Raw genomic sequence first — 27,108 nt, forward strand, 5'->3', positions numbered from 1 at the left:
AATCCATCTCCAAGTATTTATTAATTTATTTAAAACATTTTTTATAGCTGCCCATCTTTCAGCCAACTCTTATAAAAACTTATAAGAGCATCCAAAAGTAAATCAGAGTCCAAGGCAAAGTATTGCTCAAAGTTCCAATTTATTAAGAGAGCCATGTTAGCACATCAGGGAAAACCCAAATCTAAAAGCTTTTCAGTTTTCCCCACCCAGTTGAAAGTTCAAGATCTTGCCCCACACCCACCAGTCCATCACAAGGTTCAATCTCCCACTGCCCGGCTGGCAGTTCCAACCCTCCAGTTCCGGTCAGGTGCAGAGGTGCAGAGACAAAGGATGACCTTGGCTTTCTAAAAAGAATGTTGTTATGGCTACATATCATCTAACTCCGTACAATGCCCCCCCCCCCCCATTTTCCCACAATAGAAAATGCATAGTGGAATAATAGAAAGTATGGCAGGCCAAAGATCCAAAAGGAAGATGGCTGCAGGCCCGACAGGGTGTCTGCCCTATCTGAACCTGGTAGGATTAGTAGTTGTCCTTCAGAAAAGGTAGTCCTGCAGAGAGCCTGGCCCTGTGCCATATGGGGCTTTGAAGGTGATGATCAGTACCTTGAATTGTTAGAAATTGGAAGCCAGTGCAGCCTGTGCAACAGTTGTCATCTTCCTCACTTACCAGCCTTGCAGGGAACACCCTCCCCGCCCCCCATCTCTCATCAACTGGCAAGAAATGTCAGCCCCACTCAGCCCATTCCCCAAACAGCCTGTCCACAAGGTGGTCATGGCCACTCCAGACCTTTCCCATCAGGGAATCCAACTGCTTTGGGGTCTCCACTCCACTGCAGACACCAGGTGGCCACAGTCTAAGTGTCGGATGTAAAGAAAAAGAGGCTCCAAGATGGCACTTTGTCATATGGCTGATCAAGCAGCAGCCTCCGGATACAAGCTGGGTTTTCCACCATGCCCGCTTGCTCCTTCTCACTGCTACAATAGCTGTCTGGCTAACAAGAGATTTCTCTCCTCCTGCCAAGGAATCCCAGGAATCAGCATTTCTTCTGATCAACATACCTCTGCCTTCCCCTTTCAAGGCAGCCCAGTCTAGAGAGCACAGCTATCTTCCTTCTTGAGCACAAATTAGTATCACATTAAATTACGTATCATAATGTAGGAAGTTGGCACCCACCCCTCTTCTAGAAAAATGAAATATCCTGGGAAATATTGAAAAGGCAGAATATTATATTTCCCTGGATAAGAAATGGAGAAACATGTTTTTAGACAGGAAGCAGACTCACTCTTAATAGCCCCCACTTTTGTCAATGGGCCATTAAAATGCCCGAGCCAGTCTATTCTACATAACAAAGATCTTCCCTTTCAGCTCCAGGGTGATGGGATTAAGGCATGATAGCATTAGCCCTTTACCCATCTCATCACAGGGTGCCTGGGAAGAAGCAATGCTCAACCAAACATGGACTCAAAACACAGCCTGAAATGTAGCAGAAAATGAGACAAGACCAGCTCTTTGTCAGAGGGAGAGGTTTATTTGCGCAAAGGTTCAGTAGCGATTGGTCAAGCAAAATCTGAACCCCAAAGGGCAGTTGTTTACAGTCTTTTATACTCTTAGACAACTTATTGATCATCCCAAAGTACCTGGCCTTCCTGTGTCACGTAGACCTCATACACAATCTCCCAAAACAGAGACATGACATTCATTACTCATTTACCTCCCCACGGGGTATTGGTATCAATATCCTGTTTCATTTGTTTTAGTTAGGTGAAGCAAACAGAACAACTAATCTTAAAGGTAATCATTCCTTTTTCCCATTCCACATGGTAAAGAAACTTTAATACCCAAATAATCTGTCTAGTTATCAAATTCTCTTTTAACAGAGTTGCCCCTGCATGGCCCAATGGGAGTCTGACAACCAATCAGAATACAAACTCAAGATCAAAGGCCAGAGAGGGCATAAAACCAGGGACTTTTAGCATCTCTGCCCCATTTTCTTCTTCACCCAACATCTGGAAGCATGTGATCCCCTTTTTCTGTTCAGGAGCTCAAGCCATGTGATCCTGTCCACCATTAAACCATCTTTCCAAGCAGCCTCCATGTTTACAGAGTCTTTTTCCCCGCTTGGAATTAAACCCCAGAAGGACATTTCTTCCAACCATAATGAATGGCTTATTGCACTTTCATTCTCACTCTCCCTTATTTTGTGTAGATTTTATAAGCTACCCAGAATACATTTAATAAGTTAAATTATAGTATCAGTACGACCATAATAGAAAACCAGTAATGTGCATCTTCTTTTCCCACCCAACTAGGCAGTCAAGATTACTTGCTAATTTTTTTCCAATGACAGTCAAAATGTCAAGCTGCAGATACGTTTGCTATAAATACCTTTAAATAACCATTTTATTATCCTGGCATTGTAGCCAAACAAATTTGAGGATGAGAACTTTAGTCAAAAAGTGTGTGGGGTATCAAATCAATGCAGCCAGCCTGGAACAAGACCAAAGCCAGGGACCTGCCCAGTGAGTGGTTCACTTCTGGCTCAAGGAGTCCTTGCACTGGGTTAACACAGAAGAATTTTCAAGCCAAATTTCTAGACTCTGACTTGTCATTTATTGTCAAAGATATTTTTTCCATGTATAGAAGTCATTTAAGACCAAAGCGTTGGCTTGAAAGTTCTTTCAAATCTGCCTGTACTTGAAGAATATCTTTTGGCTTTAAGCGTGAAATCAAGTGAAACAAGAAAATGGTAAGACCCCCTTCTCCCCACATCTACTTCCTGCTCCAGATAAATCATGGTTTATAAATGTAAGCCGACCAAGTATTTGGTCAGAAGAAATGGTGTCTTATATAACTTTAGATGCCCCTTCACCAACTTGGGTGGTTTATTTTATTTATTTCTGTATTAGATTGATGTGCTGCCACCTTATCTAACTCTGGGCAGCCTACAAACATTAACTTCAAAAAATCAGTACAAAACTCATAAACGTTGCTCTGTAGAGTGATGGCAATAAAGTTACCACCTTTGGTAACTTTAATCCTAACCCTTGAAATTGTATTATAGTTTTAAAAAATTATAGCAGCTCATCCCAGTTTATTCCAACATGTTCTCAAATGATTCGTTATCTTAATAATTTAGTGATGTGTAGTTATATCCATTTTATGGCTTTAATGTTTCTGCTGTAGATGTGTAAAGATGGAATAGCAGACATCAGTTCCTCCAGTTATTCTCTTACCATACAGAAAAGTTCTTACACTAAGTTTTCATTTTGCACTAAGCTTGGATTTCATTTAGCTGTTGCATGAGTCCCACATTCTTACAGTACTTTTCCTAGCATCATTTATCCATCCTCCTCCTGATAAGCATATATAAACAGATTTGATCAATTGACAGACATCTGAGTAAGTCATGCAAGATAACTGTCCTCAATGTTTGTATACTAAAATGCCCAGATCATTCAGCCATGACTAAGCTGGCTGGGTAATTTCAGTTCTACAGTTATATTCCAAAAAGATGCTCAGCTGGAGAAGACAGTGTTGATTTGCTGAGATTTCTTTTTGGTAGGTGTGTGTGCGTGCAAGCATTTCATCTTGCTTAATTTGTGAAATTGTTTTCCAGTGGCTATGTTTGCCAATTATATTGAAAGGCACTACCTTCCTTCTCCCATGCTTTGTTTCTCTTCTTGTGTTAAACACGTAGGAATTGACACATGGCAAAGAGCATTGTAGGAGAGGATAACCTTTTGCTTGAAAGGGGATTTGACCGGGTTGGGGAAACACTGGTTAAAAACAGTGCAGTCCTATCATTAACAGGAGTCTTTATTATCTGCTGCATAAAACTTAAGCTGACAATCTGTTGATATCTTCTTGCTAGAAACTGTGGTATTTTTTCTGTCATTGTTAATAATCACACATCTCTAAAGCAGTATCTGTATGAGAAAAAATACTTTCCCCCCTCTTTAAGATGCACTGGGACTCCATTCTTTGTTAAAGATTTGGGAGATACAGTTCGTTTGTTTGCTTGTTTATTTATTTAGTTTGTCACTCATGTATAAGATAACAGGAGTAAGAATAAACATAAATAAGAACACAGGAAATGGGAACAAATAAATGGGGACAGTAGGACAGAGACGGTACGCACACTAGTGTGCTTATGCATGCCCCCTTACATATCTCTTAGGAATGGGGTGAGGTCAACAGTAGACAGTTTAAGGTTAAAGTTATGGGGTTTGAGGATGTAACAACAGAGTCAAATAGAGCATTCCAGGCGTTGATCACTCTGTTGCTGAAGTTGTGTTTTCTGCAGTCGAGTTTGGAGTGGTTTACATTAAGTTTGTAACTATTATGTGCTCATGTATTATTGCGGTTGAAGAAGTAGTAGTCCTTGACAGGTAGGACATTGTAGCAGATAATTTTGTGTACTATGCTCAGGTCAGACTGAAGGCGGCATAGTTCTAGGTCAGTGATGGCGAACCTTTTTTGGCTTGCATGCCAAAAGTGGGGGGAGCACAGGGGGGTTGTGTGCTGGCGTGCTGCACCCATAATGCAATGCACGACTCCCAGCGTGCATGCCTGCATGACAGCCACTTCCCCTATTTTTTGCATGCTTTTTTTGCTCTCCCCAGGCTCCAGAGGCTTTATAGGAGCCTGGGGAGGGCAAAAACAGCCCCCCCCCGGAGGCCCTCCGGAGGCTTCAGGACCTTCCCTGAAGCCTCTGGAGCACAAAACCCCCGGTCCTACGGGCAAACTGAAAGTTCAGGAACAAACTTCCAGTTTGCTCATAGGGCCGGTTTAAGCCCTCCAGAGCCTTTAGGGGTAAGGTGACCAGACGTCCCAATTTCAGCGGGACAATCACGCTTTATAACAATTTGTCCCGTGTCACGGGCCATTTTAAAAAAGTCCCGATTTTCTGGCTTCATGTTGAAAGCCCAGTGGATTTGCTTAAGAAATCCTAACCGGGGCAAGACAAAAGACACCCTGTCTAACCTCTCTCTCTATGTCTCAGTACTTTCATTGAAGATATTAAAATGTTAAAGCAACAAAACGGACCCCCCGCGCCCCTTTTACCTCATTTTATAAGAAAAAATGACCAAGTACCATAGAGCTGCAGGAAATACTTGGCTAGAGAGGTCACGAGTGTTACTTCCTGGATATTCCGGAGGGGAGGGGCACGGAGGTTGCAGGTCTGCTCGTGTAGAAAAAATGGTGGCAAAGTTTCTTTGAAAAATATTTCCCTGACTAATTTCACCATTTCAATTTGCTCAGTTCTTTGTATTAACATCTACATCATTCTGGGTTGACTTGGAATGCTCACTTGTGCCTGCTGGTAAGTGAGCTGGTTTTTTTTCTTTTATTTTTTTAATGTATTTTAAAATAATATTTTATTTATTGTGCATAGGATTTTTTAAAATTCTGTGTGGATTCTTTTTTTAAATTGTCTTAGACTATTTAAAAAAAGATTCTATCCAAAATAAATTGAAGTAGAACCATGTTTAAAAATTCTATGCACAATACTTTGAAATATATTGTGCATAGAAAGAATAGTTTGAAATGTTTTACTTCAATTTATTATGTGTGGATTCTTTTTTAAATTGTCATAGGCTATTTAAAAAAATATTCTATCCAAAATACAAAATACCAGCTGCAATTATTCACTTAAGAACTGTGGCAAGAAAGGTGGTATAATGGGCCTAGTGATCAAAGTTACAATGGCATTGAAAAAAGTGACTGATGACCATTTTTCACACTTAGCGATCATTTTCACACTTAGCAACCATTGCAGCATCCTCATGGTCATGCGATCAAAATTTTGATGTTTGGTAACAGATTCGTATTTATGATGGTTTCAGTGTCCTGGGGTCATATAATCACCTTTTGACAAAGTCGAATGGGGAAACCAGATTCACTTATGTTACTAACTTATCAGCTGCAGTTATTCACTTAAGAACGGTGGCCAGAAAGGTGGTATAGTGACCAAAGTTACAATGGCATTGGAAAAAGTGACTGATGACCATTTTTCACACTTAGCGACCATTTTCACATTTAGCGACCGTTGCAGCATCCTCATGGTCATGTGATCAAATTTTTGATGTTTGGCAACAGTTACAATTTATATTTGTAAATTGTAGTTATGTTGAAATAAAAAAAATATTACAATACTATTTTTGCGTTGTATGAAAATTTTTGTTGCTCCGTATAAAATTTTTAATCAAACCCCCCCCCCCCGGTCAAAGGTGTCCCTCTTTACCAATCTGAAAATCTGGTCACCTTATTCAGGGGCCTTCTGGAAGCTTCCATGAAGCTCCGGAGGACGAAAAATGACCCTACAAGCAAACCAGAGTCCTCCGGAGCCTTCAGGGAAACCTCTGGAAGTTCCCCTGAAGGCTCCGGAGGGCTTAAACCGCCCTACGAGCAAACCAGAAGAGCCATGTAACCAAACGACATGCTATATGTAATTGAGAAGGTTTTATGTTGTATGTCTTTTTTTGTCTTTGTCCAAAAATAAAAACTTTTATAAAAATAAAAAAAGATATTCTGTTGGCGAGCAGAGGAGTGGAGGACTCTTTTTGTGAAATGCCTTTGGACTCGCTCAGTTGTGTTAATGTCTGATATATACAGTTCAGATTCCAGACAGACAAGCTGTATTCGAGATTTGGTCTAGCAAAGGTTTTATATGCTCTAGTTTGCGCTACAATGTTACCAGATAAAAACTTCACAAGATTAAATTAACAACTCTTAATGCCTTTTTGGCAATACTGTTACAGTGAGCTCTGGGGCTTATATCATTTGATATGAGTATTTGATAATATAAGATAATATTTTATAATATAAAATATTTTATGATTTTATGATATCATATATCATAATATATGATAATCTTCTTCTCTTTTAACATAGGGAACCAGGGGCTATAATTTTAAGAGAGCACAAGGAAAATAGATTTGTCTTCAGTTCTGATTGAATGGTGGTGAATGGAAGGGTTTATATTCCTTGCAGTCATCTTGGCATTAGCACCACTCTGAAGGTCAGTTGTTAGCTCTTAAAGTCATTGAGGCCACTTGGAGGTTTATCAGGGTCACTTGAATGAGAATCAACTACTACTTTTTGTCTCTTGGAATAAACCTGACATTTAAAACATAGGAGAATTCCCAAAGATTTGGTTGGTTATGGACATTTCACTTATTTGAGCATGGACTGTTTTAGGTGTAGATTCAAAAATATGTAAAGAGAAAAAAATGATACTCATTTTAAAGATTTGACTAATGTGCAAATACAACTCATTTGTTTTTACTACCTATAAAATATTTCAGCACACTGAAGAAAAAGATGTGCTAATTTGTATTATAATATTATATTATAATATAGAGATTTAATAGTTATCATGATTTTTTTTGATAAAAGATGTATCTAAAATTTTAATATCTAATCTGAGTTTATCTGTTCCATTCCATTCTAATCTGGTGGGAAAAGTTTTTCAACTTTTTGATCTGCAGCCTCTGCTTCCCAACCGCCTGACGTCGTCCGTGACGTCATGCGGCCGGGCGGAGCGTCGCTCGCGACAGCCGGAAGAGCGTCTGGGCTCTGCCGGAAGTCGTCGCCAGCAACCCTCCTTTCCAGCCTCCCTCGGCCTCCTCAGACGCCGACGCCGCCATGGGGAAGCCGCGCTTCCAGGGCCACCGCGCCAGCCTCAACCCGTCGCGCGCCAGCACCAACCCGGGTAAGCGGAGCGGCGGGCAGGCAGGCGGGCGCGGGGGTTTGCCGGGCGGCGGGCGCTGAACCTCCGCTTTGTCCCCTCAGATCGCCCGGCCGGCGCCGGAGGCCACAACATGCGGGACCGCGCCACCATCCGCCGCCTCAATATGTACCGACAGCGGGAGCACCGGTGAGTGGAAGGGCCGGAGTCCCTGGGCGGTGCTGCGAGGCATCTGCCCGCCTCCTTGGGCCGAGAGGGACTGGCGGGGGTGCTTTTCTCGGTTCATCTCGGCCCCCGACGACCCTCGCAAGCTGGATCCTCCCCGGCTTAGCTCTCCTCTTCTGGTGGAACAGACTCCACGCCAGAGCTCTTCAAACTTGGCCCCTTTAAGACTTGTGGACTTCAACTCCCAGAATGCCCTGGGAAGCTGGGGGAATTTTGGGAGTTTTAAGTCCACACCTTGAGTTGCCAAGATTGAAAAACAACGGACTTCCTCGTCTCTCTTCCCCTCTTTTTTCTCCCTCTCTCTCTCTGCCTTTGTTTCTCCCTCCCTCTCTCTTTGCCTCCCCCTCTCTGTCTCTTCCCCCTCTCTATTTCTCTCCTGCTCCCTCCCTCCCTCTTTTCTCTCCCTCTCTCTTTCACTCCCCCTCTCTCTGTCTCTTTCTGTCTGTCTGTCTCTGTCTTTTTATATCTATCATCCATCCGTCCATCCATCTATCCATCCTCTCCAGCTTCACGTGTTGTATGAATCCTACCACTTGGGCTATGGAGGGGGAGTGGAGCCAGCAGGCAAAGCCAATCGTTAGAGATCCATGCAAAATAAGGCAATTACAACCTAGATCCTGTCAGGGAGACACCCCCCCCTTTCCCTCTCCTTCTTCCACAAGCTCCTGAAGCACCCCCATGCTCCATACCCATACTCTTTCCCTTTAACAACCCTGGCAGCTTGGAGTGCCAGGATTGCAGTCACTAAATGATATCTTCCTTTATGACTGATTTGCTTAGGGATCAAAATTCCAGATCTTATTGTGGCCGTGAGTTGAGCACTACCTGTACTGAGGAATATTTGCTAAATTTATATGCCACCCATTTCACTGGCAGGTGACTCTGGGTGGCTTACAACATAAAAGCAAAGATAGAAACATTAACACATTAACTATTAAAATTAGCAGAAATTAAATCAGAATACAACCAGACTATAATGGAAGGCGGGTGGGATCTCCTTCCGAGTCCATTAACCCCTTTCAGCATGGAATTCCCTCTCAGGGCCCCAGGGGAACCAGCAGTGCCAGGTGTTCAGGCCCTTTTGGAAGGCTGAGAGGGTCGGTGCAGATCAGTGTGAAATGAGGGACATGATGTTTCCAAAGGGCAGGAGCCAGGCCGAAAAGGCTCTTCTGGACCCCAACCGCTGGAATGTCTTGGCCAATGGGATCCGCAGCATTCCCTTTCTGCGGAGGGAGTGGGGAAACCAATCCCATTGGGAGGAGCCGAGGTGGCGCAGTGGTTAAATGCAGCACTGCAGGCTACTGCTAGATCAGCAGTTCAGCGGTTCAAATCTCACCGTCTCAGGGTTGACTCAGCCTTCCATCCTTCCGAGGTGGGTAAAATGAGGACCCAGATTGTTGGGGGCAATATGCTGACTCTCTCTAAACCGCTTAGAGAGGGCTGAAAGCCCTATGAAGCGGTATATAAGTCTACTGCTATTGCTATTGAGGATATGTAGGTAACTTCAGAATTCCACCCAGATCATTCTAATGGCTCTTCTAAACTTTTCTTCATTGATTTGTTTGTATTATTTTTATTCTGTTTCTTTGCTGAGAAATGTTCCTCTGTAGCTTTATCTAGTTCACCAACCTGAAGTAGATAAATCATGAACTAGCTCTGGACATGGTCATATCAGTTTCTGGGAAGATCTTGAAAGGAACAGTCTTCTATCCATTCTCCCTGAAAACTTGAAAAGCAGTTTCACAGGCCATTTCCATCCAGGCTTTTTTTCTTCACAGTTGCTGAAGACTTCTTTGCTCAGGATTCCGAGCCGCATCAAAAGTGCTCATTTTCCAACCTCCTGACCATGTCAGGCCCAACCCAAGAACAACAATCCAGCCAAAGTCTAGTGTCTTATTTGCTCACACCATTTGACAGAATTTTGTTAGACTAAACCTTTATGGCCCCCACCCTAACAGATACACCCTGGTTGACTGTAGGGAGTGGCAGTGACTCTCTTCCTTTCTCTCCTATCCAGTTCTGGGTTGTGTTGCTTGTTGCCCCCCCCCCCTTTTTGCAATGTGCTCACTCTCCCTGGGAAACTACAGTGAAATCCACCTGCTCTCCCTTTGTAGGCACTATCCATCGCAGATCAAAAATATTTTAAGTGTGTGTGTGTGGGGGGGAGCTTCCACAATCACTCTCTTATTGATTTAGTACCTCATGAGCTGTAATTCTTTGGCTTCCTGGACATGGGGTTAGTTAGCAAATCTTATATTGATATTATCATGTGGTAGAGCGATCAAGGTATGAGTTTGAGGTACAGTTAGCCTCTGTTTTTCCTCAGCTATTTGAATATTTTCCCAATATTGTGACCTTATGGAAACCAGTCAATTTTGTGCTCAGTTGTGCACTCACATGTGTTCAGCATGCACTAGCAGGTGCTAAATGAAATCATCCTTGCGTGTTTTCCCAAGCATTTCTGCCTGTGGAAGGGGACCAACTGCAACTATGAAATCTTTTAGCAATGTGTTTCTCAGATGCTGTGCTCCATCACTTGGCTCAGACTGTGGAAAACTGAGGCCTCCATCTCTGCAACCTGTTGCCCTTCCACCTGACTGCTGACCAAGGAGTCCTTATTACTTCCACTTGTTCACCTGGCAGTCTACTCTGTTATGCCAGGCTATTGAATTTTGTTTGAGCATTTATTTGCCTTATCCTGTAAACAAGAGGAGTGGTGGTAGATGGCCCAACTTGTTTTCTTAAGAGATGGGATTTAATTTATTTAATCTTTTTGTAATCCACCCATTCTGAAAATGCATACAGTTTTAAAGGCATCCATCTTCTTAGCACATGGAGAATACAAGTTTGAGGGCTGGGCCATCTGGTTCTATAATATCTTTGCTGATCCTATTAGCATTACCCAGAGGGGGCCCAGGACCTTTTTCATGTGAAGGGGGCTCTCTCACAGAGCTGCAGCTTTAAGCTGTATATTGTAAGCAAGCCAATTACTATAAGGGCTCCCATGTTGCTCTTCTTTATACAGGAACAATCGTGGGAAAGTGGTCCGACCACTCGAGTTTCAGTCCACAGTGGCGCCAGGCACCGTAGCCCGCGTGGAGCCTAACATTAAATGGTTTGGTAAGCTTGCTTTGATTGGGACATTTGGGGGTGGGCGGGTTCTGTGCATGGGTTTGATTAACTCCAAAGCTGAATCAGACAGACTGAGAGGGCTGCTGATACAAGTGATGTTTTGCTCCCTGCATCTTGTCAATCCAAGCTACATCAGGGACCAACAATTGGAACATCCTCTTTACGTAGGAAACACACGTGTGATCAAACAGTCCTGTCTCCAGAGATTCCAGGAGGAGATGAAGACGGTGATGAAGGATCCTTATCGAGTGGTCATGAAACAAAGCAAGTTGCCCCTCTCTCTGCTCCATGACCGGATTAAACCTCATGTGAGTAGTATGCTTCTCCTGTTGACCTATTGTATTACCACAGTGTGTGGGTGGAGGTTCGGACTCTGGGGGAGACTCTAGTTGCATTCTCTTTCTCCCTTCCCTCGTTCCCGCCTCACAGAATGAGACGCCCTCTGCCAATTACAAAATGTAAGACTGCAATAGGAAAGCCTCTTCTGTAGGATCTCTTCTGCCTGCCAAGTTTGCATTAGGTCTTTCATGGGCTAAAGTTCTCACTTTCCTAACTATAAAGAGGAGAGGAAGAGTGAAATGGGATATACTCAAAATATATGCAATGTGGCATGATCGTTCCACTTCTTTTTCTCTGTCAGAAGGTATCCAGCAAAATTCTGGTCCCAAATTGCCTTTATTGGGAAAAGACTTGCCTATACAAAATGATGCTGTTCAGGGGCTGAAAGTCCCTGGTGGGATGGTGGTGCCAACTGCTTTCAAGCTACTGGTGAGGTCTACCTGTCAGTTTGCCAGATCCCAATGCCTTGATCTCAAGTCCAAAAATGGTTTTTTGGTCTGGTTTAAGAGCCATGTTTCTTATTTTCCTGTGTAGCTTGACTTTCCTCTGAACAGCTTTTTTCCAGTAGTTCCCATATTGTATATCTAATAAAATAAAAACGATAGAGCAGGAGTAGGAGAAAGGTATGGGAAGAAGGAAGGGGAAGGAGAGGAGGAAGGAGGAAAGTAGAGAAGGGAGGGAGGGAGAAAGGAAAGGGAAAGGAAGATGGGAGAGAAAAGGGAGAGAAGGTAGGAAGGGAAAGAGTAAGAGTAGGAGTAAAGGAGAGGTAAGGGAAGAAGGAAGGGGAAGGAGAGGAGGAAGGATGAAAGTAGAGAAGGGAGAGAGGGTGAAAAGAAAGAGGTAAGGAGAGGAGGATGGAAAGGAGAGAAAGAGGAGGAGAGAGGGTAGGAAGGGAATGAGGAAGAGCAGGAGTAGGAGAAAGGTACAGGAAGAAGGAAGGGAAAGGAGAGCAGGAAGGAAGAAAGTAGAGAAGGGAGGAAGGGAGAAAAGAAAGGGAAAATAAGGTGGTGTTATAACAGGAGGAAGGGATGGTAAACAAAGCAACCCAAACTGTATATTATAACCTATTAAATGAAATAATAAATGTATAACAATGATAAATGTTAAAACACTTGTAACCAAACGACATGCTATATGTGATGATATTTTTTTTTAATTGTTGTGGGTATGTGTTGTCTATGTAACAAAAAAAATTAAAAGAAATTATTAAAAAAAAACCTGATAAATACTGACTAGGGTCCTCTAAAGTTCAAATACATATTACTCACTTAGCAGTTCTTATTAGCTAGAGAAGAGTTGGTTCCAAAGAAGGAGCTGGATTTCCAAAACAGAAATCAAACTCTGAGGAAGGTTATCCTGGACAGTTCTGAATTTTGACAGAATGAAACCTCTGTGGCTGAAACAAAGCAGTCAGCAAAGAACAGTGATATCTTCATTCTTGTAACTTCAATCACAGAGGAAGGAAGGGATGCCAAGCTACAAAGTTTATACTCTGGCTAGCATAGCCCGCTTTGGCCAGGAGTGGTGTCGCTGTGGCCCTGTAGCTGATATCTGGGGAAAGTTCAGATGGGGGAAATTCTTTGTGGGGCACAGGTGAGCTGGAGCAACCTGTTCTGAGCCAGGAGGATGTAGATGGGATCTTTTTCTTCTTTTAGAATTCCAAAGTCCACATTCTTGATACAGAAACCTTTGGAACAACCTTTGGTCCAAAATCTCAGCGGAAACGACCAAATCTCCTGGCAAGTGATATGCAGTCTCTGGTGGAAAATGCCATAGCTGAGGCCAGCAACTACAGCCAAGACAAAGACCGGGATCTAGTGATAGAGGAAACTGGAGTGAGGTATACTATTGGAACTGACACCTAGAAATATGGTTTGGTGTAGAGTTGTTTGGAGGGTGATGCATTTTTTCTTTTTCGTTGGAGGGTTGGTAGGTACCCTTATAGCAGGCCTGTCAATCTGTCAGCCTGCAGGCAGGATACGTCACCTGCAGGCCATGCCCACCCCAGGTTTGCAAAGGCAAAAAAGTCACAATACATCATGATCAGGCTCATGATACTGTCTAGGTTGTGTCCACCTCTATCCCTAATCACTAATAGTTCCAGTTACATGATTGGGAGCACCTGGATGATTTTTTGGTCCTGCATTAAAGGCATCTCATTGAGAACTGTGACTTCTTTGGCTGTTTCCAGCTTTTCTGTTCTGGGTGGATGCTACTACTTTTGGGTGATAATTCTGCTTCCACCCAACTTGAATTCTTCCCATTCTGACCATGGGACTTGTATATTCTCTGCCCTTCAGGGGCAGTATTATTTTATGTGCTAGTGAGCTTTGCTATAGTCTGCAAATGCTTGTTTTACTTAATTACAATTAAATGGTTTTAACATAGAACTAACAAAAGGGGCAGCTGCGATGTGTCTTCTGCTTGGCATTAAAATCAATAAAACTTTTGAATAAATGAATCCTATTTTATTCATGAAAAAGATAAATAGGGCATGAGAGAGGAGCCACCACAGCAGCACCTGCATGGATGGTTCAGCTGATGGAAGAGTATTCTGTGAGAAGGGACAATATGTTGGGTGCTATTCCTTCTCCCAGGGGAAAAGGAATCTGCCATCTAGTCATCTGCTGACATATAGCATGGTTGTGCTTTTGTGCTGCTGAGTCTTCTGGTTCCCTTTCTCAGGGTGGAGGTGCAAGAAGAAATCTACAAAAAAGGACAGTCTAAGCGGATCTGGGGAGAACTTTACAAGGTACATGAAAGGGGGGGTGAATGTGGCTGCAATTGTGTTCTCACAAACATTTTTGACTAAGGCATGGGAAAACTGTTTCTGCCAAGGTATCCTGAGATAGCTTGCTTGTCTTTATCATTCCTTTATTATTTGTATAAATAACTGAAGGTGGCAAGCATACCTAATACATCTTCTTCCTCCTACCTTTCTCTGTGAGGTGGGATTGGGCTGAGAGAGGATTCCCTAACCTGTAGATCAAAAGCCCTGAGTTTCTTTCAAGTTGAAGTAGGCCTAGAGTTTGATGTGTTCAATTCTAGTTTTCTCAACTCATTCTCGACAGAACTCCTTATCTGCATAGTTTGAAATGCTTGAACTTGATTGTTATGAAGAGTTAAAACATGGAAATCCTCCTGGATGCTTCCCCAGTCCACTAAATCTCTTGCACTATTTCTGGACTGCCAGGTGATAGATTCATCAGATGTCATTGTGCAAGTGTTGGATGCCAGAGATCCCATGGGGACCCGTTCCCCTCACGTGGAGGCCTACCTAAAGAAGGAGAAGCCTTGGAAGCATCTCATCTTTGTCTTGAACAAATGTGATCTTGTGCCCACGTGGGTGACGGTAGGTTGATTGGGAAGTGAGGTGAGCCACAAGAAGAAGCTGCTGGTTGCTTGTCTTCAGTGTAGATGAGACCATTTTGCACATGAGCTTGGGAAATGTCAGGAATGGAGCTTGCAGATATTTAAGTCAGAAATGACTCTTTGCAGCTCCTAGGATGTGTGCTTTACCTGCTGCATCCTGGAACGGTCTGGGAGGGGTGTGTGTGTCCAGAACCTGTCACCTGGCAACTTCCCCCTTAAGCTGTTGGCTTGCATGGGATAGAGGGGCTGCTGAGCATGGAGACTGGGCTTTTTCTTCCAGAGGCGCTGGGTGGCAGTGCTGTCTCAGGAGTATCCGACCTTGGCTTTTCATGCCAGCCTCACAAACCCTTTTGGAAAAGGCGCCTTCATTCAGCTCTTGCGGCAGTTTGGAAAGGTATAGTAAACCTTTATGCTTGTCTTGAATGTACTGAAGAATGCTGTGTTAAGTGGCCCACCACTTCAGTATGAGCCAGCAGTGTGCTGCAGCTGTAAAAAAGGCCTACACTAGTAAGAGCATACTTGGAATATTGGGCCCAGTTCTGATCACCACGATAGATAAAAAGTTGCTGAGGCCCTAGAAATTATGCAGACAAGAGCAACAAAGATAATTAGGGAAGCTAAATTGTACAATGTACAGTTGTAGGAACTGAATATGTTGAGTCTAGCAAAGAAATATGGTGACATGATAGCTGTCTTCCAACGCTTGAGGGGCTGTCACAGAAAAGTCAACCTATTTTCTAATTAATCCTGGCATCTCAGAATGGAGAATAGGTTGACCGCCTCTTCCCCAAAGCACCTTTCTAAGATGCAGGAACTAATTTGGAACATTGGAGGTACGATGGGGGTGGGGGCGAAAGATGTAAGTACAAAATTCCAAGAGAATTAATTAGTCCAGAGGTTCCTTGAAGCTTCAACTAAAAAAGAAGCAGCTATTCTTAGAGATTCTGTTGCTTGTTTGATGGGACACAGATAGGAGTGGTGATTTGTCATAATTAGCAAGAAGGATCAGTCCTGAGGTGGAGTCAGCTGCTGGATGTCTGAAAGATTTGTTCTCCCAGAGATCATGCTATTCTGTAGACCACGGGTGTCAAAACTTGTGGCAGCACGCTGGCACGTGATGTTTCACGACGTTTTTTCCCTTCATGGAGATGGGGTTGGCATGGCCTACACATGATGCATCTGGCCTGTGGACCGGCAGTTTCACACCCCTGTTGTAGACAGTCAAATGTTACTTGAGGGAGGGTTCAGAATGGCATGATGATATAAGGTCACCTGAACTTTCATTTTCAAGGAATTGTCTTCCAAAAGAGTTCTGACTGGCCAAGAAGTGGCGTAGTCTGGAGGGGGATCAGCATCACCCAGATGGGGAAAGATCAAAACTGGATGCTTGCATCCTAATGAGCTATTTATGTCCTCCATGGGACATTATCACATTGGCATGGACTTGTAGAGGAGATCACTTGAATGGCCAGGGGATTGCAAGGTTATGTATGGAATGGCCTCTTGCAGTCTCCAGAGCTTTTCAGGGAAAAGCAGATATGGTTAACCCTTTCCAAACAAAGAAGTAAGTTCCCTGTCTGATTAAGTTGCCCCATCAGTTGAAGCTTTTTCCAGTCCTCCACAAAACCTGGTTGCTTAAAGTGTCTACTGACGAATGCCCATTTTATAAGCTATGTTTAAAAGCTTAAACCAACAAGCTGTAGATGAAAAAAAGAGTTTGCCAGTTTGGGTGACTCTTTTAGTCAATCAACTATCTTACACTTGGCTCTCCAAAAGGCCAATTGCTGGTCCAAAGATACTTTCTCTGATTCTTGGGATGTTTGTTATTCTGTGTCTTGTCCCTAACAGCTGCATGTAGATAAGAAACAGATCAGCGTGGGCTTCATTGGATACCCTAATGTGGGGAAGAGCTCTGTAATCAACACTCTCCGCTCCAAGAAAGTCTGCAGTGTGGCTCCCATTGCTGGTGAAACCAAGGCAAGCTTCCCGACAGATTCAGGATTAAAATATAGCCATTGTGATTGACAGGACTTCTTCTGCCTGAAGGCAAGGTCTTCTGTGCCAGTGTGAAGGATGTTCTCATTTCTAGGATTGCAGAATTGCAGGGCTGGGGTGAAAGTGCCTCATGTATAGTTCATAGTCCTCTGTACTTAAGGTTTTAATTTTGCAGATATGACAAATACTTGATTACTTGTCACGATCCCCTGGAGGCCAATGCTGAACAAAACTTGGCTAAAAGATCTCAAAATGGCCATGTTGGAACTAGCAATAGAATGAGAAACTTTGTGTCTATGCCCAGATGATTAGCCAGCTACAGAATGTCACTTAAATGTCATTATAAAAAAAAAATACCTTGCCACGTAAATGTGGTTTTGAGTTTTTGCTGATGTGTGAACACTAAAAAAGCTATCTTTAAAGACAAGAAAAACAGGTTTGGATTTTGTTAGGGGTATCTCCGTTGGAAGACAGAAAGTAGTGCAGCGGAATGAACAGCTAGAGAGAAAGAATGTTGCTAGTAGAAACACACAAATAGAGTTTCAGACACTGCTAGTAAAAACAAGTAGCTTTACTACTGATAAAGCTTTACTACTTCACAAGCAGTGATAATAGATAGTAGAAATTAGTCCAAACACAATTCAAAGAACAAAAAATAGCTTACAGTCGCAGTTCACATTCCAGTCATCAAGTTATCAAGCATAGGACAAGCAGAGAGAGAGAGCTCTCTTGACTCCTTCTTATAGTAAAGTTAATTACACCTGATAAGTACATCCACTCATTTAAAGCAACAACGACCATTTATATATATATATATATATATATATATATATATATATATATGTATATGTATATGTATATGTATATGTATATGTATATGTATATGTATATGTATATGTATATGTATATGTATATGTATATGTATATGTATATGTATATGTATATGTATATGTATATGTATATGTATATGTATATGTATACGTATATATATAGCCTACCCAACACTAGGAATATACTCCCCACAGATTTATTGTATTGCCCTGCACTCTAGCATGCTTGCTAAAGAGCATTTCCAAAATAATAGTAGGTGAGGTAATGACATTAAAGGGCTACTCACATGTTTCCTGGCCATGAAATTCTTGATGTTTAGATTCTTGAATAGTATCAAGAGCTACTGCCATGTGTTTTGTTCCTTCTGAAATAAAAGACAAACTGGCCTTTTCCCCCTGCAGGTATGGCAGTACATCACTTTAATGCGTCGTATCTTCCTTATTGATTGCCCAGGTGTGGTGTACCCCTCAGGAGACACAGAAACAGATATTGTACTGAAAGGAGTTGTAAGTGTCAAGGGAGATATTTTTTCTATCTTAGTCTGATTTGCCAGTGTTATTTATTATTGAAATGTTGCCAAAATATAGGTGCTTAAATAATTACAATAGATTGGTTTACTTAAAATTTCAGTAAGGTATTTGACAAAGTAGACCACAGCCTACTTCTTAGTAAGATAGAAAAATGTGGAATAGACACCAGCACTATCCGGATGTATTTATTGCTGGCTGCAAACTGCTCTCAACATCTAGTCCTCAATGGAACCATGTAGGGAAGCATGCAGTGGGGTGCCCCAGGGTTCTGTCTTAGGCCCACTACTCTTTAACATCTTCGTGAATGATTTAGGTGAGGGGATAGAAGGGAAACTCATCAGATTTTCAGATAACAAAAAGCTGGAAAGAATAGTCAACACTTTAGAACACATTGTCAATCATGTCACATGACAAATAATGCAGTTTTGTTTGCCTTTCGGAGCCGGGGTGGGTGTGACCTGCACGTGATGCTTCCGGCCCATGGGCCACCACTTTGATCTTCTAAACCAGACCCCTAGTTTAGAACAGTGTTTTTCAACCTTTTTTGTGCAAAGGCACACTTTTTTTCATGAAAAAAATCACGAGGCACACCACCATTAGAAAATGTTAAAAAAAATTAACTCTGTGCCTATATTGACTATATATAAAGTAATTTTCCCACGGCACACCTTACACTATGTCACGGCACACTAGTGTGCCGCGGCACAGTGGTTGAAAAACACTGGTTTAGAAGATCGAGAAGGACCTTGACAGATTTGAACACTGGGCCCTATCCAACAGAATGCAATTCAGTGGTGAGAAAATCAACCTCTTTTAACATTTGGACAAGAAAAAAATGCATAGAGACAGAATAGTGGCACTTGGCTCAACAGTATTAACACTGAGAGGAATCTTGGTGACCTAGTAGACCACCATTTCACAATGAGCTAGCAGTGTGCTGCAACTGTCAAGGCCAATGCCGTCCTAGGCTGCATCAACAGAGGGATAGTATCTAGATCACATGAAGGGCTAATAGAGCTTTATATTACACAGCACCCAGTTTTAGTCACAAAAAAATGTTGAGACTCTAGAAAAAGTACAGAGAAGAGCAACAAAGATGATTAGGGGACTGGAGGCTAAAGCGTATGAGGAACGGTTCCAGCTACTGGATACGTCTAGCCTAACGAAGAGAAGGACTAGGGGTGACATGTTAGGAGCCTTCCAGTATACAAGGGACTGCTACAGATGAGGGGATTGACTTATTTTCCAAAGCACCTGAGCAGGAAACAAACAAATGGATGGAAGCTCATTAAAGAGATCCAACCTAGAACTATGGAGAAATTTCCTCACAGTGAGAAAAATTAATCAGTGCAATGGGCTACCTTTGTGGATGGTCCATTGCTGGAAGTTTACAAGAAAAGATTGAACAATGATTTGTCTGGAATGGTATAGGGATTGGGCTAGAAGACCTCTAAAGTCCCAACTGTATTTTAGTAGTCATTGGAAATGTATGTGTGGAAATCTGTGTCTTCAGTAAAAGCTGGGAGTTTGACTCTTCTGTAATTTCCAGGTTCAGGTAGAAAAAATCAAGAGTCCAGAAGACCACATTGCTACAGTGCTGGACAGAGCCAAGCCGGAATATATCAGGAAGACGTACAAAATAGAGTCCTGGGAAAATGCAGAGGATTTTCTGAAGAAGTTAGCATTCCAGACTGGGAAGTTATTAAAGGTGAATTTGGTTTTGTGGGTGCTGAATAGAGAACGGAATTTGGAGCCCTTAGTACAGACGTTGCGCCAGCAAAAGAGATGTTTTCTGAAGGAGAATCTGCTCCTGAGGATCCTGCGGGGAGCAGCCAGTAGGGATAAGGGAAAAGATGATTATGGAACAAAGAGATGATGACTTACTGTGGTTGCTCATGGCATTCTCTAGGGGGCTGAAATGGGGTTCATGGTAATTTGGAGAGTGTCTCTTTGTCTTTGCATATTGAATGAATCAGGCCACTGGAGTACACAGTGAAACATTTTGAGGAGGTACAACATGAGTCTAACCCACAAGTGCCTCCTCTCCCCCCCCCCCCCAATCCTGCCTGAAATCATGATGTCAGGCCCCTTCATCCTCAGGCTGTTCTCTTTGATCTCCTCTCTAACCTTCTTCAGTTGTGACTGCTGGCCCTTCTGCCTTTTCAGGGAGGAGAGCCTGATCTGCACACGGTCAGTCGGATGGTGCTGAATGACTGGCAGAGAGGCCGCATCCCATTCTTTGTGAAGCCTCCAAATGTGGAACATGATTCTCAGGTAAGGGCTGCCAGAATAGCTCGAGTGTTTTTTTTCAAAGAGAAAAAAGGGGAATGAAAGCAAATGAAAGGGCAGTAGTTAACGATCAAGCAGTATTTAAGCAGAACTGATAATGAGCTGGCTTTCAAGCAAAAACTTGAAATAATAGAAACGTTCCTTCCCTTATAATGGTTTGTCTTCCTGGGGTCCCTATGAATATCCATAATGCGCAATAGGCAGACAACTACCCTGTTTCCCTGGATAATAAGCCCTCCCCCGAAAATAAGCCCTCCTCAAAACCATTGCAACACAGCAGTAGCCATGAGGTGACCACACTCGCTGCCTCCTGCATCTGAAAAATAATAAGACTTCCCCGAAAATAAGGCCAAGCGCTTATTTCAGGGGTCAAAAAAAAAAAAGACCCTGTCTTATTTTAGGGGAAACACAGTAGATGAGCCTTTTCTGTGCCTTTAGATGTCCATCTTCATGCAAGGTGAGGAGGGCCCACCTTACTTGCATAAAAATCACACACAATTAAAATGTTTTTGTATCTTTGTCATGGTTGTAAACTGCTCATGGGAGTAGTTCAGAATAACTACAGTGTACAGGTCCTCAACTTTCAACCATTCATTAGTGATTATTTGACGTTAGCAATGGCACTGAAAAAAGTGCCTTATGACCGTTTGTCACAAGGTCATTGCAGGATTCACAGTCACATGATCAAAATTTGGGCGCTTGCAACTGACTCATTTATGACAATTGCAGTATCCCTGCTTGTGATCTGAGAAGCAAAATCAGTGGGGAAGCCAGATTTACTTAACATTGGAGTGACTAACTTAACAACTGCAATGATTCCCTTAACAATGTTGACAAGAAAGGTCTTAAAATGGGTCAAAACTCACTTAACTGTCTTGTTTAGCAATGGAAATGTTGAGCTCAGTTGTGGTCATAAGTAGAGGACTACCTGTAATTATCTTCCTCCTTCTTACATGTTCTGTTGTCAGAGAGAAAAAAAGGAAACAGAGCCATCTTTTATGTCTGGAATCCTTATCTTCTTTTCAGGGAGATGGGAGGATTGGATGGTTAGTCAGTGGTGGTGCATATGCATAAAGGGGGCGCTTGATTATCCTTTCTCATGAATCTGGGTTCTGACAGGCACAGGCCAGTTTGGGATCCTGTCCAGTCTTATAGAAGGCCTTTACAAGTAGAAAATGGTACCACGATTGTTTGGAATTGAGCAATCCAGTGGCAAAGTGAAAGATGGGGATGGACAAGTAACCTTGCTTACAGACAAACCTCCATTGCTTAATCTCTCAGCCCACAGAAGCTGCCTCAGATGTGACTATAGGCCTGAGTCACAGCGAGAAGCCAGGGATGAAAGAACAATGTGAAGGACAGGCTGGGACTAATGAGTGCTCCAGTGTGACACCAAAATGGCCTTTGCCCCAAGTGCCACAAAACTATAAGAAGATCACAGTGACCTCTCAGTTCTTGGAAGAGGATCTGGCTCCTGTGAATATACTGGGTATCAGTGAAACAGACAGTGGTACAGAGGAAGAAGAGCAGGAGGAGGAGGAGGAGCAGAGTTCCCCACATGGGAGGTCAATTTGTGAGGCTAACCCTAAAGAAGATCCAAAGGTGGTACTTAGGTCCCTGGAGGAGAAGATTGCCAAGTACAAGAGATTCTTGGAGAAGGCAAAGGCCAGGAGATTCTCGGCAATAAGGTAGGGCATCCGAGCTTCCTTGGTTCATCTGATTCGTTAGAAAGAAGGGCCTAAAAACACCCACTTGCCATTGTAACTCAAGACTGACCGATCCCCAACTTCCTTTTTTTCCAGCACCGGTTGCAACACCCAATTCATATTTAAAACAAAAGTTCCAGGCACAATATGTTTTGTGCCTGGAACTTTGTGGTCTTCAGGTGGCGTTTGGAGTTCTCTGGCCTCCTGAATTTGGGGTTCTCTGGTCCCCTGAATGAAACAAAAGGAGCTTTTTTAATCTGTGCAGGGACTGAAATGGAATAGTGCTGGTAGAAATAGTATGGGGCAAGTGGAATAATAGGGCACAAAAATCAAGAGGGTACTATGGAGGAAGGGAGAGAATAATCTGGGCATTGCTCTCTCCTCCTCATAGTTGTTCCTGCACAGTCAGTCTGTTTGCATAACCCATATTTTCCCTATCCACCCTTTTCCAAAAAATCAGGCTTGCCCACTTAAGCTTACTCTTTGGCAGCCATTTTCTACTTGGAACTTCTTAGATGTGTGAAGCATGCTTTAGGACATATACTTAAGACACACAGAGGGCTGCAGCTGTAGGGATATGCCATAAAATAAGTTTCTCAGTTTCTTCTGCCACATGTAGAAATTCCCAATCACTTCCAGCAATAATAGGAGAGCCTGCCAACAGTTATAGCAGTCAGTAAATCTCTTTGTGGTCACCTAAAGAGATTAAGCAACCCCTATGATTAGGATGTTTTTCTTTCCTTGATTTGTGTCAGTGAAGGTCCCATCTCATCCCCTCCCAATGCTAAGCAGTTCAACATCTAATGAAGCATGATTGGGATAAAGACCTACTATTTATATTCTGCCCGTTTCTGCAGAAGGGAGGCACCTGAAAATGTAGAGGTGGTTGGGTTAGTGGGAGACTGCAGCTTGGGAAGTGGGAGTTTATGAGAAACAGTGACATCACCATCCTTGCCTTGTAAAAATTCTCTTCTTCCCAAAGCCAGGACAAGTAAAGATTATTCCCCCCCCATTATAATCCTAAAAAAGGGTTTCTTCTAGGTGCAAAGCAGCCTCCCCTCCTTATTTACATCCCATCAAGTCAGGGTTAACTGAGCAGCCAGTGAGATACTCATTTGTAAAATATGCATTCTACATTGTATTTTTTTTCAGCTTGTGATTATGGTAGAGAATTAAGCTATCCTATGAAATTTAAGGCTATATAACTGCTAGAGGAATGGGGAGTCAGATTTAGGTAGAGTAACTGCTTGTTTGCTTTCCTGCCTAGAATCCCTAAGGGGCTGAATGAAAGAATACTTGCAAAATCGGAGTTGGATTCAGTGGCTGTTGAAACTCAGAAGACTAGAGGTATGGTGGCTCCTGCAGCAGTGTCTGCATCCTATGCACATTTCATAGCTTTATTCTTATAAAGGGCCCGCATTGGCTTGATTCCACATGACGTACTTAAGCCATAGAATTCTGTGTTGCAGTGCAGATAGTCCAGTCGTCCACAAATGTTCTTTTCAAAACTATCAACTGTTACTAATCTGCATGGATTTTGACTAACATCTGAATCACTGACAGTGTGCATTGAGTACTGGTTGTTAAGGAGTGACAGTGAAAAAGTGTAATTGCCTTTGTTCACTTTGGAGCGCTTCCCAATTGCATCTGTGTAGCATTTGGTACAAAGGCCCACACCTATTCTGGAGAGCACTTTTCCTCATGTTGTTGTGATCTACTTTGCTTCTTCTGTTTGTTGAACCTATTTAAGGTATGCATAAGAGAAAGGTCAGGAAGCTGTCATTTTATGTGGGAGGGGAGCCCAGCCATCCCATTCCAAAACAGTTTTGTCCTTTACTGAAAAATTCTTTCTTGCTCACAATGTTTGGCTCTTCAGAAAGAGCTTCGTCACTTACTATTCTTGACATGCTACTTTTAGGAAAACCAGGAGAAAGGAAGAAAAGGAAGGTTTCAGAGGGAGAGGAACAGCAGAGTTCCAGCGTCTGCAAGAAACCAAATTCAAAGGAGGTAGGTGTCAGCTGTGAAGTCTGGCTAAGTGGCTTTGCTATGGTCACTTTTCCTTAACCCAAACCATCTCATGGAATTGTTCTGGGGTGGGGGTGGGAGGAGGTGGGAGCATTACATAGGTCACCTTCAGTTATATAGAAACTCAAGGCAGGATGTAAATCAGTTGTCCTCTGTGGCTTTCATAAGGTGCAGCCTAAGGGAAACTTGTTCATTTATGTGGCATAGTTGTCATGTAGTGTGGATTTTAAAAATAGAAGTGTAGTAGCACTTACATATGGGATTTTTTTTCCCTTTTGGGATAGTAAGTTACAGCTATTACATTGTCCATTGTCATGGATTTTCCCAAAACCATTGTTTTGCCTTTGCAGAAGAGAAGAGCAGAGCGGCAGCAGCACTCAAAGAAAGTTGGTGTTCGATATTATGATACTCATAATGTCAAAAATAGAAACAGGAACAAGAGGAAAATTGACACTGAAGCCCAGAGGCTTACAACATAATAAATAAATAAATAAATAAAGATACATCTTGAAATTGTTATCTTTATAAATCCACATAGTAAAACATTTACAACATGAAAACTGTTGGCTTCCATTTGGGATCCTTACAAAAGACACAATCGATGCAAAAAAAAAAAAAATAGCAGAAAGAGTAAGATTTCTTACTACTTTTGCCTTATATGGGTGGTAAAAGAGAAGTTGATTAGGATGTGTGATCACCAGTTAAACCACTACATCATATTGCAGAAGTCAGGATTAATTTTATCGCATTTTGTAAAGCCCTTTGTTTTGTGGTTGGGCAGACTCCCGCATAGAACTAAAATACTGCCTTTTTTTTTTTTAAAAAAGGACCTCTATTATTTACCTCCAGTAAATATTAATTGAAAAGAAATCCCAAGCCAGTTGAGATTCTTTTTAAATGTGCAAGAGACATTTGAAGAGTATTTGGATTTATGTTGATTCAGATGAGGTGGAACAGTTTGGATACACTTTCAGGAAAAATTCTCTACAGCCGTGTTCTCCTTTTCCCCTCAAGGCACTTTTTGCATTGGGCAGACAAATCTTATTTCTTCGGTGCAATGATGCCTTCGAGCTGTGCCTAAAATGCAGACAAAGCAGTTAATCAGTGAATAACTACTGCCCTGTGCCAAAAGATAGAAAACTTTTCCCTGAGAGATGGTGCTGCTACTGGGCACGGCTGCTACTGGGCACGAAGGAGAGACACTGTATCAAATATTTTAGCAGTGGATCATTCTGCAACAGCGTATGATTGGCTTAGAAATTAAAGCATAATTGTTAAGTTTGAAAAACAGAATCCATAGTGGGCTTTGTTTTAGAGACTTCAACACTGCCAGCAGTGTAAATTGCCCAGGTCCAACTCAGCCTAAGACACAAAACAAGTCCAGGTAGTTCTCAGTTTACAACCAGTTGCTTAGTGAGTGTTTTAAGTTACAATCGACTCATCAAAAGCAATTTATGACTTGATTTGAAAGTTGTGATGGCAGCAGCACCCTGTCACATGAACACATTTTGGGCACTTGGCTCACCTTTGCAGCATCCTACAATGATATGAGCACATGGCAAAAAATGACAAAACAGATTCACTTAATTGCAATGCAAAAACCCATCAAAATCAGGTCTGCTCAGGCAGTAACCTTAACCGCTGTAATTCTGAGCTCAGTTATGGTTAGTCAAGGACTTTGTGCAGGGAAGGCAGAGTAATGTGACTACAGGTTGCAGCCTATTAAAATTCCAGTGCTCAGTTTGTGTCTTCCCTAACCTTGAGCTGCTGATTAGTCCGTTTCAGGAACTGGACCTCCTCGGTGTGCTTCTTCTCTTCCACCTGTCGCCTTTCCAGTTCCCGCTTTTCAATGGCTTCACACTTGGCCTTCTGCTCATTCACCTGCCTCTCCAAGTCCCGTTTCTCATCCTCTAATTCTGCAATCTTGAGACAGAGAAGACAGCAGCCAGGGAACCTTTAAGAATGGCTGCCTGCCACTTCCAAGCTGCCCTTTGCTCCGGCTTCCTCAGACCCAGGGCAGCCTTGGAGGGAAGTCGTCTTCCCTCTGCCTGGGCCAGGCCGCCTAGCTGACCTTACCTTTCTTTCCATGTCGGATTTGCCCTGCTCGGCCTGCAAGGCCTTCCTCATGCCAAAGGCCACGCTGCTCTCGTAGAGGGTCTGGTACGCTGCGATGGTCATCCGGATCTCGTCCCGCACGCGCAGCAGCAGCAGCCCGCGCTCGGCGCAGTTGATGGTCACCTGCCGGATTAGCTCGTCTGCGGGGCAAAAAGAGACAAGTCAGCCTTGCTGGCAGCCCCTCCCCCCAGTGCCCCGTCTCCCCCCCCCCCATCGCTCACCGAAGCACTGGGAGTAGAGCTCGCGGCGCACCGGGCAGATGCCGGTCTCTCGCGCCTGGCGCTGCTGCAGCTTCAGATCCAGCTGCTCCTGCAGATGCACCACGTCCATGCGCGTGCTGGGCGTACTGGAGACCTGCTGCACCCAGAGCTGGTTCTCCTCCGTCCATTCTCTGCGGGGGGAGCGCAGGTCATCAGCCCGTCCACCTCGGGGGCCCCCGAGTCCCCCCCCAGTCCCCCGCATGCCTCACCGCGGCGGAAGGATGGCGTTGAGGATCTCCTCGGCCTGCTTGCTGGGGTCCACCGAGGGCGGCGGCGCTTTGCCCTTGGGTGGCGAGACAGGCCCCGCGGGCACCGACAGCTGCGGCGTCCCCTTCAGCGGCCGCGCCTGCGGAGCGGCGGAGCGGTCAGTCCCCGACGGCGGCGGCGGCCCCGCTGTCCTCCGGCCCCTTCCCTCCGGCCCCCGCCTACCTTAGGCGAGCGCTTCTCGGTGTTGCGGCTGACCAGCACCGGCGTCTCGTAGCGCAGGAGGGAGTCGGCGGGGGGAATCATGGCGGCTCCTCCAGGCCCGACCGGCGCCCAGCTAGTTGCGCCGCCGTTGCCACGGCCACAGGGACGCCGGGGGCGGGGGCGCGCAG

The 27,108-nt window shown here is 43.5% G+C and overlaps 2 protein-coding genes across 2 annotated transcripts; one reads left to right on the forward strand and one right to left on the reverse strand.

Annotated features, from left to right (window-relative positions):
- The first annotated feature begins 7,592 nt into the window (after positions 1–7,592).
- GNL2 (G protein nucleolar 2) lies at positions 7,593–24,643 on the forward strand. Its single transcript, XM_032227553.1, has 16 exons — positions 7,593–7,717; positions 7,798–7,882; positions 10,944–11,038; positions 11,219–11,358; positions 13,045–13,229; positions 14,075–14,141; positions 14,583–14,741; positions 15,042–15,155; positions 16,610–16,738; positions 17,989–18,093; positions 19,667–19,825; positions 20,284–20,391; positions 21,688–22,094; positions 23,380–23,459; positions 24,031–24,119; positions 24,488–24,643. The coding sequence occupies exons 1-16, from the start codon at positions 7,651–7,653 to the stop codon at positions 24,614–24,616; spliced, it is 2,118 nt and encodes a 705-aa protein (XP_032083444.1). The 5' UTR covers positions 7,593–7,650; the 3' UTR covers positions 24,617–24,643.
- DNALI1 (dynein axonemal light intermediate chain 1) lies at positions 24,643–27,104 on the reverse strand. The gene is made up of 6 exons (XM_032227554.1): positions 26,942–27,104; positions 26,722–26,858; positions 26,474–26,643; positions 26,214–26,392; positions 25,896–26,060; positions 24,643–25,214 (listed from the first exon to the last, which is right to left on the reverse strand). The coding sequence occupies exons 1-6, from the start codon at positions 27,020–27,022 to the stop codon at positions 25,179–25,181; spliced, it is 768 nt and encodes a 255-aa protein (XP_032083445.1). The 5' UTR covers positions 27,023–27,104; the 3' UTR covers positions 24,643–25,178.
- Between the last annotated feature and the right edge of the window lie 4 nt (positions 27,105–27,108).

Source organism: Thamnophis elegans, chromosome 12 (genome assembly GCF_009769535.1).
Source record: "Thamnophis elegans isolate rThaEle1 chromosome 12, rThaEle1.pri, whole genome shotgun sequence".
NCBI lineage: Eukaryota > Metazoa > Chordata > Lepidosauria > Squamata > Colubridae > Thamnophis > Thamnophis elegans.